We start from the raw sequence: 14,783 nt of genomic DNA on the forward strand, positions 1-14,783 counted from the left end.
AGTATGCCATATGCCTTCTTCGCCAGCCTATATACCCATGTTTCCACTTTTAGGGATCTATGGATGTACTCCAAGGTGCCTCAACTCATCAACACTCCCTAGGGCTTTACTGTGTGTGTCCTACCTTTATTTGACCTTACAAAATGCATCACCTCACATTTGCCAAGATTAAATTCCATCTGACGTTGCTCCACTCACTTTTCAGCTGATCAATGTCATGCCTAAGACAATCACCCTCACGATCTACAACTGTTCAAATTGTCATGTCATCTGCAAATTTCAGAATCAGAATTAGAATCAGGTTTATTTTCACTGATTTATATGATGTGAAATCTGTTGTTTTGCGCCAGCAGTACAGTGCAGACATAAAATTACCATAAATTACAAAATAATTAAATAGTGCAAACAAAAAGGAATAACGAGGTAGTGTTCATGGGTTCAAGGACTGTTCAGAAATCTGATGGAGGAGGGGAAGAAGCTTTTCCTAAATCACTGAGTGTGGGTCTTCAGGTTAACAAGAAGAGGGCATGTCATGGATGGTGAGGGTCCTTAGTGATGGATGTCACCTTCTTCAGGCACCGCCTCTTGAAGACATCCTCGTTGGTGGGGAGAATTGTGCCCACTGTGGAGCTGGCTGAGTCTACAACCCTCTGCAGCCTCTTGTGATCCTGTGCATTGGAGCCTCCATACCAGGCGGTGATGCAACCAGTCAGAATGCTCTCCACCGTACATCTACAGAAATTTGCAAGAGTCTTTGGTGACATACCAAACCTCCTGAAACTCCGAACAAAGTAGAGCCACTGGCATGCCTTCTTCATGATATCATCAATGTATTGGGCCCAGGATAGATCCTCTGAGATGTTGACGCCCAGGAACTCACCCTTTCCACCGCCGAGCCCTCAATGAAGACTGGTATGTGTTCTCCCGACTTCCCCTTCCTGAAGTCCACAATCATACCTCAATTCATATTGGTAATGAATCATACCTCCTACATTCACATACAAGTTGTTAATGTGTATCACAAACATCAAGGGTCCTCACATTGATTCCTGTGGTACGCCACAGGTCACAGTCACATCACAATCAGAAAAGCCACCCTCCACTACCACCGTCTACCTTCTATTACCAAGCCAACCTTGGATCCACTTTGCCAGTTGCGCTGTAACCTTTTGGATGAACCTACCATGCGGGACCTTGTCAAAGGCCTTTCTGAAGTCCTTGTAGACAATGTCCCTTATTAGAAACTCCTCAAAAAATTCAATCGAATTAGTAAAATAGGATTTCCTATGGACAAACCCATGCTAACTATTGCTGATCAATCCCTGCTTTTCCCAAGTATAAATAAATCCTATCCCTTAGAATTTTTTTCCAGTAATTTTCCTTCCACTGATGTAAGACTCACTGGGCTGTAGTTACTTGGCTCATCCCTCTGCTTTCCCAGCTTTTCTTATTTCATGGCTAAGTTCATCTTCAACTAAGTTGCCATAGGGAATTAGTACACCACTCCCACCATACTAATTTTACATCCCAAACTACTGGGCCAAAATCATTCCTTAATGATACTTACATCATCCTTTATTTCCAGTGCATTCTGGAAATGACTCTCACTGGGGTCCAATCCCATCGGTGCTGCCTCTTACTGGCAATGCTTGTGTTTAGCGACAGTATGTGTTTAGACAGAGCATGTGCTTAGGGGCAGTATGCGCTTAGACAGAGCATCAGTTTGCATGAGATTGTGAATGTGTGTATTTTAGACAGCAAATGTGCATTGGAGAGCGAACATACGTGTTAGAGACTAGGTGTGTATTAAAAAGTGAAGGTGTATTAGAGGTCTGTGTATTCAAGAGTTAGTGTGTTTAAGTGTGCGTATAAAATTGTGGATTAGAGGTTGTTGGTGGAATAACTCCTGAGACGGTAGTGATTATGTGGGGCTGAGTTTGCAGCATGGTGGGGTAAGGTGAAAAGGCAAGGTATCCGAGCATTAAGGCTGTTGTCGTCTCTCAACCTCAGGCAAAGATACATCAGCACAGAATAGGAAGTTCGGGTTCACTGTCATCTATTAAATCAATGGGTGGCAGATCACTCCCAGCCACTGTAGACCAGATAGCCGGGGGCGACAACAGTCCTACAGTAGGGGTATATACGTAAGGCATCATTTATGTGTTCTGTACGAGTGTGCATGTCTACGCAGTATGTGCGAATGAGTGTATATGTTTGTGAGGGTGTATGTGAGCAAGTGTATAGGGTTATACAGTGTGTGTGCATTAACGCATGTGTGAGTGCATGTTTCAGATTACAAATGTGATGAGAGACATTGCCGACTGAGACTAGCAACATCATGTCAACTTGAACACTGTAAAACTGCAGCATATTCAGCAGCCTCCAGGCAGCCGGGCATGTTACATGGTATACAAGGCCACGTTTCAAAGACCCCTATGAGTCTTGCATCAGTACAAAGTAATACCCATGCCATAAGACCACCTGACATAATCTGGAGGTGATGGCCCTGATAACACATGCACTGATCACAGTGGAAGCAGTGTCATCAGGGTTGGTTCCTGAGCGATAACTAAACCGTTGCACATTGGCAAACTGCAATTGTTCTATCTCTAAGCATGCATAAGAATTCTGTACCATCGGGTGGAGTGTATGTACACACTCAAAGGGTTGAATGGACACTCCTCTCCCTATAGGTGAAAGATCGATTGTATAAATACATTTCTGTATTCCCCAAGAACAGATGTGTGTGAGCAATTCTTTTCACCATTACAAGTGTGGGTGTGTTTATAGAAGTGAGTGTGGGTATAGGTGTGGTTACCTCGAAGAGCAGCAGGTCGATGATGTGGAAGACCATACAGAGAGGGAACTTGGCAGTGAAGAGCGTGAGAAACCATTGTGAAGCATACATGTGTGCCTCCAAGTTCAGGTCCAGGAAGTGATTGTAGAGTTCGGGCAGCTGCTCCTGCAAACAATGAGCGACAGTCAGGGGTTTTAGTCCAACACGCACTTCTACAAGTAACTGGAGCAGAGAACAGCTCACTACTTCATACACTTACATTTTCCCAATGAATGAGGCAAGGAGAACAAATGCTTTGCAATGGAGGAGGGGAATATCAAGCAATCGCAGTCAACTCTTGTCCATCATTCAGTTCATCTGGACAGCATCACTAGCATTGGTCTGGGTGCATCAGTCTCCCACACAATGTAACAGGATATATTTTGAAAAGAAAAATCTGAATCAAATCAGCCAATTGTCAGAATGCTGGCACAGTAAAGGCAGGGAAAGGAATACCCAGTTAAACTGCATTTATTTCAATGCATAAGGTTTAACAGGTCAGGCGGATGAACTCAGAGCGTGGATTGACTCTAAGGACTGGGAATGTTATAGCCATAACAGAAACATGGCTGAGAGAAGAGCAGGACTGGCAGCTCAATATTCCAGGATACAGATGCTACTGGCATGACAGAGATATAGTTAAGCGAGGAGGGGGTGTTGTCTTTCTGATAAGGGATAATTTAACAGCAGCACCTAGAGATGACATTCTTGAGGGATTGTCCAGCGAGGCCATATGGGTAGAACTTAGAAACAAGAATGGGTAACTCTAGTGGGGCTGTGTTATGGATCCCCCAATAGTCAGCGGGAACTCGAGGAGCAGGTGTGTAGAGAAATTGCTTATAGTTGTAAACATAAAAAGGTTGTATTAGTGGGAGATTTCAATTTCCATGGTATTGACTGGACTACCCAGAGTGTTAAGGGCCTGGACGGGGTGGAATTTGTGAAATGTGTCCAGGAAAGTTTATATATAGAGTCAATATATAGAGGGCACTAGTCAGGAGGGTGAAATACTGGACCTTCTCTTAGGGACTGAGGTAGGGCAGGTAACTGAAGTGGCAGTCACGGAGCATTGGCTCTAGTGACCGTAATTCTATTAGTTTTAAAATAGTGATGGAAAAGGATAGGACAAATCCTCAGGTCAGGGTCCTAAACTGAAACAGGGCTAACTTTGGGGAAATTTGGTCGATTGGGTGAGCCTGTTTGAAGGGAAAGGAACAAATGGCAAGTGGGAGGCTTTTAAGAGCAAGATATCTAGAGTCTAGGAGCAGCACCTTCCTATTAGGGTAAAGGGTAAACCTGACAAGTTTAGGGAACCTTGGCTGATGAGGAATATTGAGGCTCTGGTCAAGAAAAAGGAAGCACAGATAGTGTTTAGGAAGTCAGAGACGAGTGAATCCCTTGATGACTATAAAAAGATTAAGAATACTCTTAAGAGAAAAATCAGGAGGGCAAAGAGAGGGTATGAGATGGACCTGGCAGGTAAGGTTAAGGAAAATCCCAAGAGGTTCTATAGTGATATAAAGAGTAAAAGGGTGGCCAGGGAGAGAGTAGGCCAGGAGAGATCAGCAGGGCTGCCTATGTCTTGAGCCGCACGAGATGGGTGGGATTTTTAACGAATATTTCTCCTTGATGTTAACTGAGGAGAAAAACATGCTTGCTCAAGAGATAAGGGAAGCTGGTGGAGATGTTTTGGAGAACATTCATATTACCAGGGAGGAGGTATTTTCAGCCTTACAGTGCATTAAGGAGGATAAGTCCCCAAGGCCTGACTGAGTGCATCCTAGGACTTTGTGGGAGGCCAGAGGAGAAATTGCGGGGGCCCTTGCAGAGATTTTTGCTTCATTGTTAGCCACTGATGAAGTTCCCAAAGACTGGAAGGTGGCTAATGTCGTTCCATTGTTTAAGAAAGGTAGCATAGACAAGCCAGGGAACTACATGCCAGTCAGCCTGACATCAGTAGTGGGGATGTTACTGGACGGAAATCTGAGGCACAGGATCTACCAGTATTTGGATAGACAGACTCTGATTAGGAGGAGTCAGCATGGCTTTGTGCGTGGAAAGTCATGCTTGATGAACCTTTTAGAGTTTTTTTTAAGAGGTAACCAAAAAGGTTGATGAGAGTAGGACAGTGGATGTTGTCTACTTGGACTTTAGCAAGGCCTTCAACAAGGTCCCGCAGGGTAGGCTGGTCTGGAAGGTTAGGTCCCATGGAATCCAGGGAGAGCTAGTTAGGTAGATTCAAAATTGGCTCGGAGGTAGAAAGCAGAGGGTGGTGGTTGAAAGTTGTTTCTTGGAATGGAGGCCAGTGACTAGTGGTGTGCTGCAGGGGTTGGTGTTGGGACCCTTGTTATTCATTATTTATATAAATGATTTGGATATGAATACACAAGGCTTGATCAGTAAGTTTGCAGATGACATGAAATTAGGAGGTGTTGTTGATGGTGAAGAAGGTTATTGTAGATTACAGGGGGATCTTGATCAGTTAGGCAAGTGGGCTGAGGAATGGCAAATGGATTTCAATATAGTTAAGTGTGAGGTAATGCATTTTGGAAAGTCAAACCAGTGTAGGACTTAAGAATGGTAGGGCATTAGGGAGTGTAATGGGACCTTGGAGTACAAGCGCATAGTCGTTGGAAGCAACGTCACAGGTAGGCAGGGTGGTGATAAAGGCATTTAGTACACTGGCCTTCATTAGTCAGGGCATTGAATATAGAAGTTGGGACATTATGTTGTAGTTGTACAAGTCGTTGGTGAGACTGCACTTGGGAGTACTGTGTACAGTTTTGGTCACCCTTTTATAGGAAAGACATGTTTAAACTGGAAAGAGTGCAGAAAAAATGTTGCCAGGACTAGAGAGCCTGAGTTACAGGGAGAGGTTGGCCAGGCTTGGTCTTTATTCCTTGGAGCATAGGAGAATGAGCAGTGATCTTAGAGGTTTATAAAATCATGAGGGGCATAGGTAAGGTGGATGGTAGCAGTTTTTCCCCAGGGTAGGGGAGTCCAAAACTAGGGGACATAGATTTAGGGTGAGAGGGGAAAGATTTAAAAGGGACGAGGGGCAACTTTTTCACTCAGCGGGTGGTGAGTAGATGGAATGAGCTGCCAGAGGAAGTGGTTGATGCAGATTGATTGATCATTTGATCAAATTAAGTGGGTTTTCAGTGGTTAATCATTTAAGCAACACTTGGATAGGTACATGGAGAGGCGGGGCTTAGAAGGACATGGGCCAAATCAAGGAAATTGGGACTAGATGGGTGGGCACCATGGTCAGCATGGACTCATTGGGCCTAAGGGCTGTATTGCTCTATGATCCTATTCAGTAGTAGAACACCGTGAATGGGGAGTGGGAAAGTCAGATTCCTGCAAAAGCTGTTTAGACCTAAAATATTTCTGCAAATGCTGGGAAAATTCATCAGGTCAGACAGCATCATATCAGGGACTCCTTATCTTAGTTTGGATAAAAGTCTAAACCATTAACTCTGTTCCTCTTTCCACAGACACTACCTGACCTGCTGAGTGTTTCCCTGGTTTATCCCTGGTTTCCAGCATCTGCAGCATTCTCCTCTCCTGATTTAGTTCCACTGTGTTTGAGCTATTGTTAAATAAGCAGTGACTGTGTATTATTAAAATGGAACACAGCCCAGATGGAAAGAAAGAACTTCCAGCTTGACAAGCACACATACATGAAGCTTAACAACTGGGAACTGTACCTGAACAAGAGTGGGTGAGATGGGGCCAACATTCATTTGATAGATTATGTAAATGTATATGGTTACGTTATATAGAACCTTGTGCAGCACAGAAACAAGCCCTATGGGCCACAATGTTGTGCCAAGCTAATTAAACTAGTTATTAAATGCCTAACTAATCCCTTCTGCCTACACAATGCCCATATCCCTCCATTCTCTGCGCATTTATGTGCCTATCTGAGAGCCTCTTAAATGCCTCTAGTGTATCTGCCTCCACCACCACCCCTGGCAGCCTGTTCAAGGCACCCACCACCATGTGTAAAAAAACTGGCCCCACACATCTCCTTTGAACTTACCCCTTCTCACCTTAAATGCATGCCCTCTAGTATGAGACGTTTCGACCCTGGGTAAAAGGTTGCCTACTTGATCTATGCCTCTCATAATCTTATAGACTTCTATCAGATTTCCCTCAGCCTTTGCTGCTCCAGGGAAAACAACCCAAGTTTGTCCAACCTCTCCTTACAGCACATGCCCTCTAATCCAGGCAGCATCCTGGTAAACCTCCTTTGCACTCTCTCCAAAGCCTCCACATCATTCCTATAATAGGGCAATCAGATTTATTGATGTGACTTCTAATTTCAAATGTGATGCCATAAGGTTACTAGAGTTCAGCCGAGAGGCTCTTTTTACACATTTGTTTAGATTAGTTAGAAATGTGGTGGTGTGACTATAACCAAGTGACCTCCAACCCTACGGCCAGGTGACCAAGCTCTTATTGTGGGTGTGTGACTGGTGTGTGTGGGAGAAATCTGGAGCAAAACCATGGGAGGGCAGTGTGACAGTGCATCTATGATCATCAGACAGGCTAATGTAGCAGAATGAAATAACTGTGATACAGTTGTGTGTGACAATCTCTATCCATGCAACACGCCAACTCTAACCATGGGACAGTGTGGTGATAATCTCTAACTTTAACCATGTGATACATTAGTCTGACAGAACTCTATCAATGATATGTCCATGTCAAAGAAGTGTACAACTGTAACTATGGTACAGTACCCTGTGGGTACAATGGAACTATGAACATGTAGCAGGTGAGAGTGATGGACATGCATCTAAGGATAGACATGGATACATGATATTCTACCTGCCTTATGTTTTCACTATATTATTTTCTCTTACCTTGTGAAATGTTTGACACTAAAATATAGGCAGTTTTAATAATGGAGTTAGCCATTTGCACAGCAGCAACTTGTTTAAGTAAATTACTGAAATAAAAAGTTTCCAGACTCAAATTTAAATTCTAGTTTATATTTAAACTTCATTACCATAAATAATTGTAGCACGCCTCATTCTGCCATTCAACTTCCTTTCTTCCTGTATTTATAGAATTCAATTACCAGTTGTGTAGATCACCCTCCAATTTACTTAAATAGATTTATGTTGTTTAAAGTAAATTCAGATCCAAAAAAATAAATTTTCTATCAAGAGCTGCAGCCGGACTGGATTTAGAAGTTAATAATCCAGAGCTCCACTCCTGCATTATAACTGTGTACTTGATATTTCACACATGGTGTCAGCCATGTTCAGGGAATAACATTCTTGCCTCGGAGGTGAAAAGATCATGAATTCAAGACGTGGTCTCTAGGGCATTTAGCCCAATCAACATTCCTTAAAAACAGGTTACATATCACTCTGGTGTCTGTGCAAGTAAGGATGTGAGGGGAAATTTTGAAATCCAACATGTAATGTCAAGGCAAGAAGATTGTTGTTGAGTTGGACAAGGATAAGAAAACTGTGTCAGAAGTGGATAGACTTTAACTATAATAGTGGACATCCATAGTTTAACTATAACAGTGAACAGGCAACATCCACCATCAAAGATCCCCACCATCCGGGCCATGCAATCTTCTCGCAGCTACCATCGGGCAGAAGGTACAGAAGCCTGAAGTCCCACACTACTAGGTTCAAGAACAGCTACTTCCCTTCAACCTTTTGGTTCTTGAACCAACCTGCACAACTCTAATCACTACAGGATAGCAATATTATGACTACTTTGGACTACAATGTACTTTGTTTTTTTTTGTTCTATTTGTGTTCTTTCTCATAAAAATTATGAATAGTTTATGTTTAATTTATGTTTTTCTTATGAATGCTGCTTATATGATGCTATGTGCCTGTGATGCTGCTGCAAGTAAGTTTTTCATTGCACCTGTACACACAGGTACTTGTGCATATGACAATAAACTCGACTTTGACTTTGAAGTATCAATGAGGATATCATCAAGAAAAGATGGTAAAGGGTTAAAATTGAAATCACTACAAGAAACATTCATAACAAAATAGATGAGTTAACGGCACAAATAGTGGTAAGTAGGTTTGGACTGAGAGCTATCCCAGAGACATGTTTGCAAGGGCTTGAAGGTTTGAATTTGAGATTTTGAAGCAATAGGAAGAGCGGAAAAGAAAGGGGAATTAGCCCTGATAATGGGGGACGTCAGAAAGCAATAGTCCAGAATGAGCTATGTTTAAATAATCAGAAAGTAGAACTGATATAAGCAGAGATAAGAGGGTCGATCTATTTTGTTATGAATGTTCCTTGTAGTGAGATAACTTGATTTAAATTTTAACCCTTTACCTTTTTTTGATGAGATCCTTTGTTGATACTTCAAAGTCAAAGTCGAGTTTATTGTTGCATTCACCAGTACATGCGTGCACAGGTGCAATGAAAAACTTACTTGCAGCAGCATCATAGGCACATAGCATCACTTATGGGAGTAATTTTGTAGGCTACTTCATGGGGTGAAGTATTAATCAAGAAATAACAAAGCTTGTAGTGAAGGTGATACAATAACAATGAGTACTTCAGTTTTCATGTGGACAGGACAAATCAAGTTGTCATGGGTCATCACGAGAAAGGGTTCATAGAATGCAATTGAGACAGTTTCCTCGAACAAAGTGCTGTGAAGCTGACCAGAGAACGAGCTGGTTCAGATATATTCTTTTATTGTGAGACAAGGGTAATTAGTAACCTTATAGGAAAGGATCCTTTGGGGAATCATAACAGGATGGAGTTTCACAACAAATGCAATTCCAATGTCCTTGTCCAACACCAGAGTTCTAAACTTAACCAAAGCCATTTGTATAGCTAAGTAGTTTGAGCAGGCTAAGGTGGATTGGGAGATAAATTACAGGGAGAGGTTGGACAGGCTGGGCCTTTACTCCTTGGAGGATTAGCTTAGTTTAGAATGAGATTAGCTTAAACATATAGTTTGGTCGGCATGGTGAATATGGGCCGAAGGGCCTGTTTCCGTGCTGTACAACTCCATTAATCATGATGGCAATTAAACAATGGTACATACTTAAAGAAATATTTAAAAATTCCTAACTCAGTGCAATACATTGATAAATACAAGCTCCATAGAAAATGTGCCCCACCTGTACCTGCATTTAACTAAAGTAGTTTTATAATTATAAGGAATTTATCAAAATATTATAGAGTAGTGAACTTGAAAATAGGGATGTTAAAACTGAAAGATTACCAAAAGAGGGGGAAAAAGTCAATCATGAGAGTAAACCAGCAAGAAATATATAACATGAGATTGTAGGAGGGTCCAGAAGGTAAACATGGGGTGTGTACAGGTCCTTCAGAGGCTGAGACAAGAGACATATTGAAGGAGACAATTGAGGCATTAATCTTGGCATTTTGTGTTTTCTTCACAGCAGAGAAGGCAAAAAGTATCCCAGATAGATCAAGAAAGCAAGGGGTTAATAAGATTGAAGAATCCAGTTGTTATTATCAGTAAAACAAAAACTGGTAGAGCAACACATGGGTCAAGAGGACAACAACTTCTCTCGACTTCATGGCCTACATTCTGGGCTTCTGTTAGGACTGGCTGCAGACACAGCAGATTCAATGGCTGTGACCTAGCGAGAATCCCTCAATTCTAGAGCAACTTCTGTGGATTGGAAAACAACAAACATATTACATCTACCAAGAAAGGAGGCAGAGAGAAAACAAGAAATGAAAGGCCAGTCAGTCTAACATAAGTTGTCAGAAAGTGTTGAAATCCCTCTTCAAGGAAGTTCTGGAAGTGTAACAAATCAAACTACAGACCAACCTGAAAAACAATAACACTACTTCAGTCTAACTTTTTTTCTCTCTCTCCATCTTGCACTAGTGTCGTTATGTTTATTTTGTACACGTTATATAAAATTTATGTTAATTCAAATTTATGCTATGCTTGTTCTCATCTTGTAATGTACTGTGCTGCTGTGGCAAAAACCTAACTTTTACAGCATTTATACCCAGTGTATGTGTGCCTATGACAACAATAAACTCGAACTTGGAGGCTTCGGTGGTAGTGTGCAATCCACAATGCATACTCTATGCCTAGCCAACAAGTTCCAAAGCCTGACCCCATGTTCCACTACAGTGATAACTATTCAAATAGAAAGACTTGATTCTATATGGTACACAAAGCTGAAAAAAAATAACAAAATGGAGGACACATTACAAAGCTTGCAGAATGGTAGTGGTTGGTAATGGATCTTCAGTGGATTCAAGATTGCACACCTCTCCAAGAAAAATAAAGAGGGCATATAAAAATAAAGTGTGTCGAGCTGCAGCTCCTGAGGGACCATGTTAGGGAACTGGAGATGCAGCTCGATGACCTTCATCTGGTCAGGGAGAATGAGGAGGTAATAGAAAGGAGTTATAGGCAGGTGGTCACACCGGGACCACGGGAGTCAGGCAAGTGGGTCACAGTCAGGAGGGGGAAGGGGAAGAATCAGGTACCAGAGAGTACCCCTGTGGCTGTACCCCTTGACAATAAGTACACCTGTTGGGGGAGACAGCCTATCTGGGGGAAAAAACAGTGGCAGTGTCTCTGGCACAGAGACAAGCCCTGTGGCTCAGAAGGGTAGGGAAGGAGTGAGGAGGGCACTAGTGATAGGGGACTCTATAGTTAGGTGGGCAGACAAGCGATTCTGTGGACGCAGGAAAGAAACTCGGAAGTCAGTTTGCCTCCCAGGTGCCAGGGTCCAGGATGTTTCAGATCGCGTCCAAGATATCCTGAAGGGGGAGTGAGAACAGTCAGAGGTCGTGGTACATATTGGTACCAACGACATAGGTAGGGAAAGGAATGAGGTCCCGAAAAAAGATTATAGAGAATTAGGAAGGAAGTTGAGAAGCAGGACCTCAAAGGTAGTAATTTCCAGATTACTGCCTGTGCTAAGTGACAGTGGGTATAGGAACAGAATGAGGAGGAGGTTAAATGCGTGGCTGAGGGATTGGAGTAGGGAGCAGGGATTCAGATTTCTGGATCATTGGGGCCTCTTTTGGGGCAGGTATGACCTGTTCAAAGAGGACGGGTTGCACTTGAATCCCAGGGGGACCAATATCCTGGCAGGGAGGTTTGCTAAGGCTACTGGGGAGAGTTTAAACTAGAATTGTTGGGGGCTGGGATCCAAACTGGAGAGACTGGGGAAGTGGTGTTGGGCTCTCAAATAGAGAAAGCTAGTAGTAGGTACGATAGGCAGGTGATAGAGAAGGGATGTGCTCAGACAGGTTTGAGATGTGTCTATTTTAACACAAGGAGTATTGTGAACAAGGTGGATGAGCTTAGATGATCAATACTTGGAGCTACGATGTGGTGGACATTATGGAGACTTGGATGGCTCAGGGACTGGAATGGGTGCTTCAAGTGCCGAGTTTTAGATGTTTCAGAAAGGACAGGGAGGGAGGCAAAAGAGGTGGGGGAGTGGCACTGTTGATCAGAGATAGTGTCACGGCTGCAGAAAAGGTGGACGTCATGGAGGGACTGTCTACGGAGTCAGTGGGAAACTGTGTATGGATCCGGAAGATATAGTGGAGGTACTCAATGAATACTTTACGTCAGTATTCATTACGGAAAAAGATCTGGGGGATTGTAGTGGGGACTTGCAGCGGGCTGAACAGCTTGAGCATGTAGATGTTAGGAAAGAGGAGGTGCTGAAACTTTTGGAAAGCATCAAGTTGGATAAGTCGCCGGGACCGGATGAGATGTACCCCAGGCTGCTGTGGGAGGCGAGGGAAGAGATTGCGAAGCCTCTGACGATGATCTTTGCATTGTCGATGATGGAGAGGTTCCAGAAGATTGGAGGGTTGCGGATGTTGTTCCCCTATTCAAGAAAGGGAGTAGGGATAACCCAGGGAATTATAGAGCAGTGAGGCTCACCTCAGTGGTTGGTAAGCTAATGGAGAAGATCCTGAGAGGCAGGATTTATGAACATTTGGAGAGGTATAATATGATTAGGAATAGTCAGCATGGTTTTGTCAAGGGCAGGTCCTGCCTTACAAGCCTGATTGAATTTTTTGAGGATGTGACTAAACACATCGATGAAGGGAGAGCAGTAGATGTAGTGTATATGGATTTCAGCAAGGCGTTTGATAAGGTACCCCATGCAAGGCTTATTGAGGAAGTAAGGAGGCATGGGATCCAAGGGGACATTGCATTGTGGATCAAGAACTGGCTGGCCCACAGAAGGCAAAGAGTGGTTGTTGAAGGGTCATATTCTGCGTGGAGGTCGGTGACCAGTGGTGTACCTCAGGGATCTGTACTGGGACCCTTGCTCTTTGTGATTTTTATAAATGACCTGGATGAGGAAGTGGAGGGGTGGGTTAGTAAGTTTGTGGATGACACGAAGGTTGGGGGTGTTGTGGATAGTTTGGAGGGCTGTTAGAGGTTACAGAGGGACATAGATAGGATGCAAAGTTGGGCTGAGAAGTGGCAGATGCAGTTCAACCCAGATAAGTGTGAAGTGGTTCATTTTGGTAGGTCAAACATGATGGCAGAATATAGTCTTAATGGTAGGACTCTAGGCAGTGTGGAGGATCAGAGGGATCTTGGGGTCTGAGACCATGGGACACTCAAAGCGGCTGCGCAGTTTGACTCTGTGGTTAAGAAGGCATATGGTGTATTGTCCTTCATCAATCGGGGAATTGAATTTAGGAGCCGAGAGGTATTGTTGCAGCTATATGGGTCTCTGGTCAGACCCCACTTGGAGTACTGTGCTCAGTTCTGGTTGCCTCACTACAGGAAGGATGTGGAAGCCAATAGAAAGGGTGCAGAGGAAATTTACTAGGATGCTGCCTGGAATGCGGAGCATGCCTTATGAAAGTAGGTTGAGGGAACTCGGCCTTTTCTCCTTGGAGCGACGGAGGATGAGGGGGGGCCTGATTGAGGTATATAAGATGATGAGAGGTATTGATCGGGTAGATAGAGGCTTTTACCCAGGGCTGAAATGATGGCCACAAGAGGACATAGGTTTAAGCTGCTGGGAAGTAGGTATAGGGGAGATGTCAGGGGTAAGTTTTTTACTCAGAGAGTGGTGAGTGTGTGGAATGGGCTGCCGGCAACGGTGGTGGAGGCGGATACGATAGGGTCTTTTAAGAGACTGTTGGATAGGTACAGTTTTGTGAGCTGAAGGGCCTGAATTATGCTGTAGTTTTTCTGTGTTTCTATATACTTCTCAGAAAGTAAGTGTTGAATTGGAATAAAGGAATGGTGGGTTCCGCAGATACAGACAGACAAATCATTCCCAATCCCCTGTACTGGGCCCATAGCCCAGTACCCACAAACACAATGCCTCCAACCCACAGCGACATGCATCACTGAACTCAGCCCACCTCGCCATTGCAGCTGTGCCCCACCTATGCACTGCTTCTTGGCCCTAAGGTCAACAGGCTACTGAACCAAATCTATTCCACCCAGTTAGCTCAACTTGCTTTTTTTATGAGTAAGTTAATTTCATGCAAATTAACCTAAATTTTGCTTAAACGTGACACGTACCTGGAGTAGCCTTTCCAGTTGGTAAAACTTGCAGTGAAGATCCTCGAAATTGTTCTTGTAGAGTTCTCGGAGACCATAGTCATACATGATCTTCACCAGGACACAAAATGCTTGCTCTTCTGGCATCTGCAGAAAGACATTCATTCCACGTCAGGATCCACTGCATACCCCACGACAAACTGGGATATTTGTGGGAGACAGGGCTGGGAGCCAGTCCAGGGGGAGTAAGGGAGCTAGCCTGGCTGTTATGAAATGGGTTCAATTTTGTGTCCTGCATTATGAAGCAGCTCTGGTTCAGTGGAATAAATCCAGTGGGTTGGACTGGGTCCCACTGCCTGGGTGGGCAGAATTGCAGGGAAGGATCTGCTACAGAGGAGGCACGTGTACACCTCTATTTTGTAACAGCTTCTTCCTCTAATGATGTGA

General features: G+C 43.6%; 1 protein-coding gene across 3 annotated transcripts in view; it reads right to left on the minus strand.

The window, feature by feature from the left end:
- Positions 1–14,783, minus strand: part of rabgap1l (RAB GTPase activating protein 1-like) — a 396,343-nt gene that overhangs the window by 166,278 nt on the left and 215,282 nt on the right. For all 3 annotated transcript variants that reach the window (XM_052010817.1, XM_052010819.1, XM_052010818.1), the window contains 2 exons: positions 14,358–14,483; positions 2,819–2,962 (listed from right to left, as the gene is read on the minus strand). In XM_052010817.1, the coding sequence (XP_051866777.1) occupies positions 2,819–2,962; positions 14,358–14,483 (270 nt within the window). The remainder of the gene's footprint in view (positions 1–2,818; positions 2,963–14,357; positions 14,484–14,783) is intronic.

The sequence above is a fragment of the Pristis pectinata genome, chromosome 3 (assembly GCF_009764475.1).
Source record: "Pristis pectinata isolate sPriPec2 chromosome 3, sPriPec2.1.pri, whole genome shotgun sequence".
NCBI lineage: Eukaryota > Metazoa > Chordata > Chondrichthyes > Rhinopristiformes > Pristidae > Pristis > Pristis pectinata.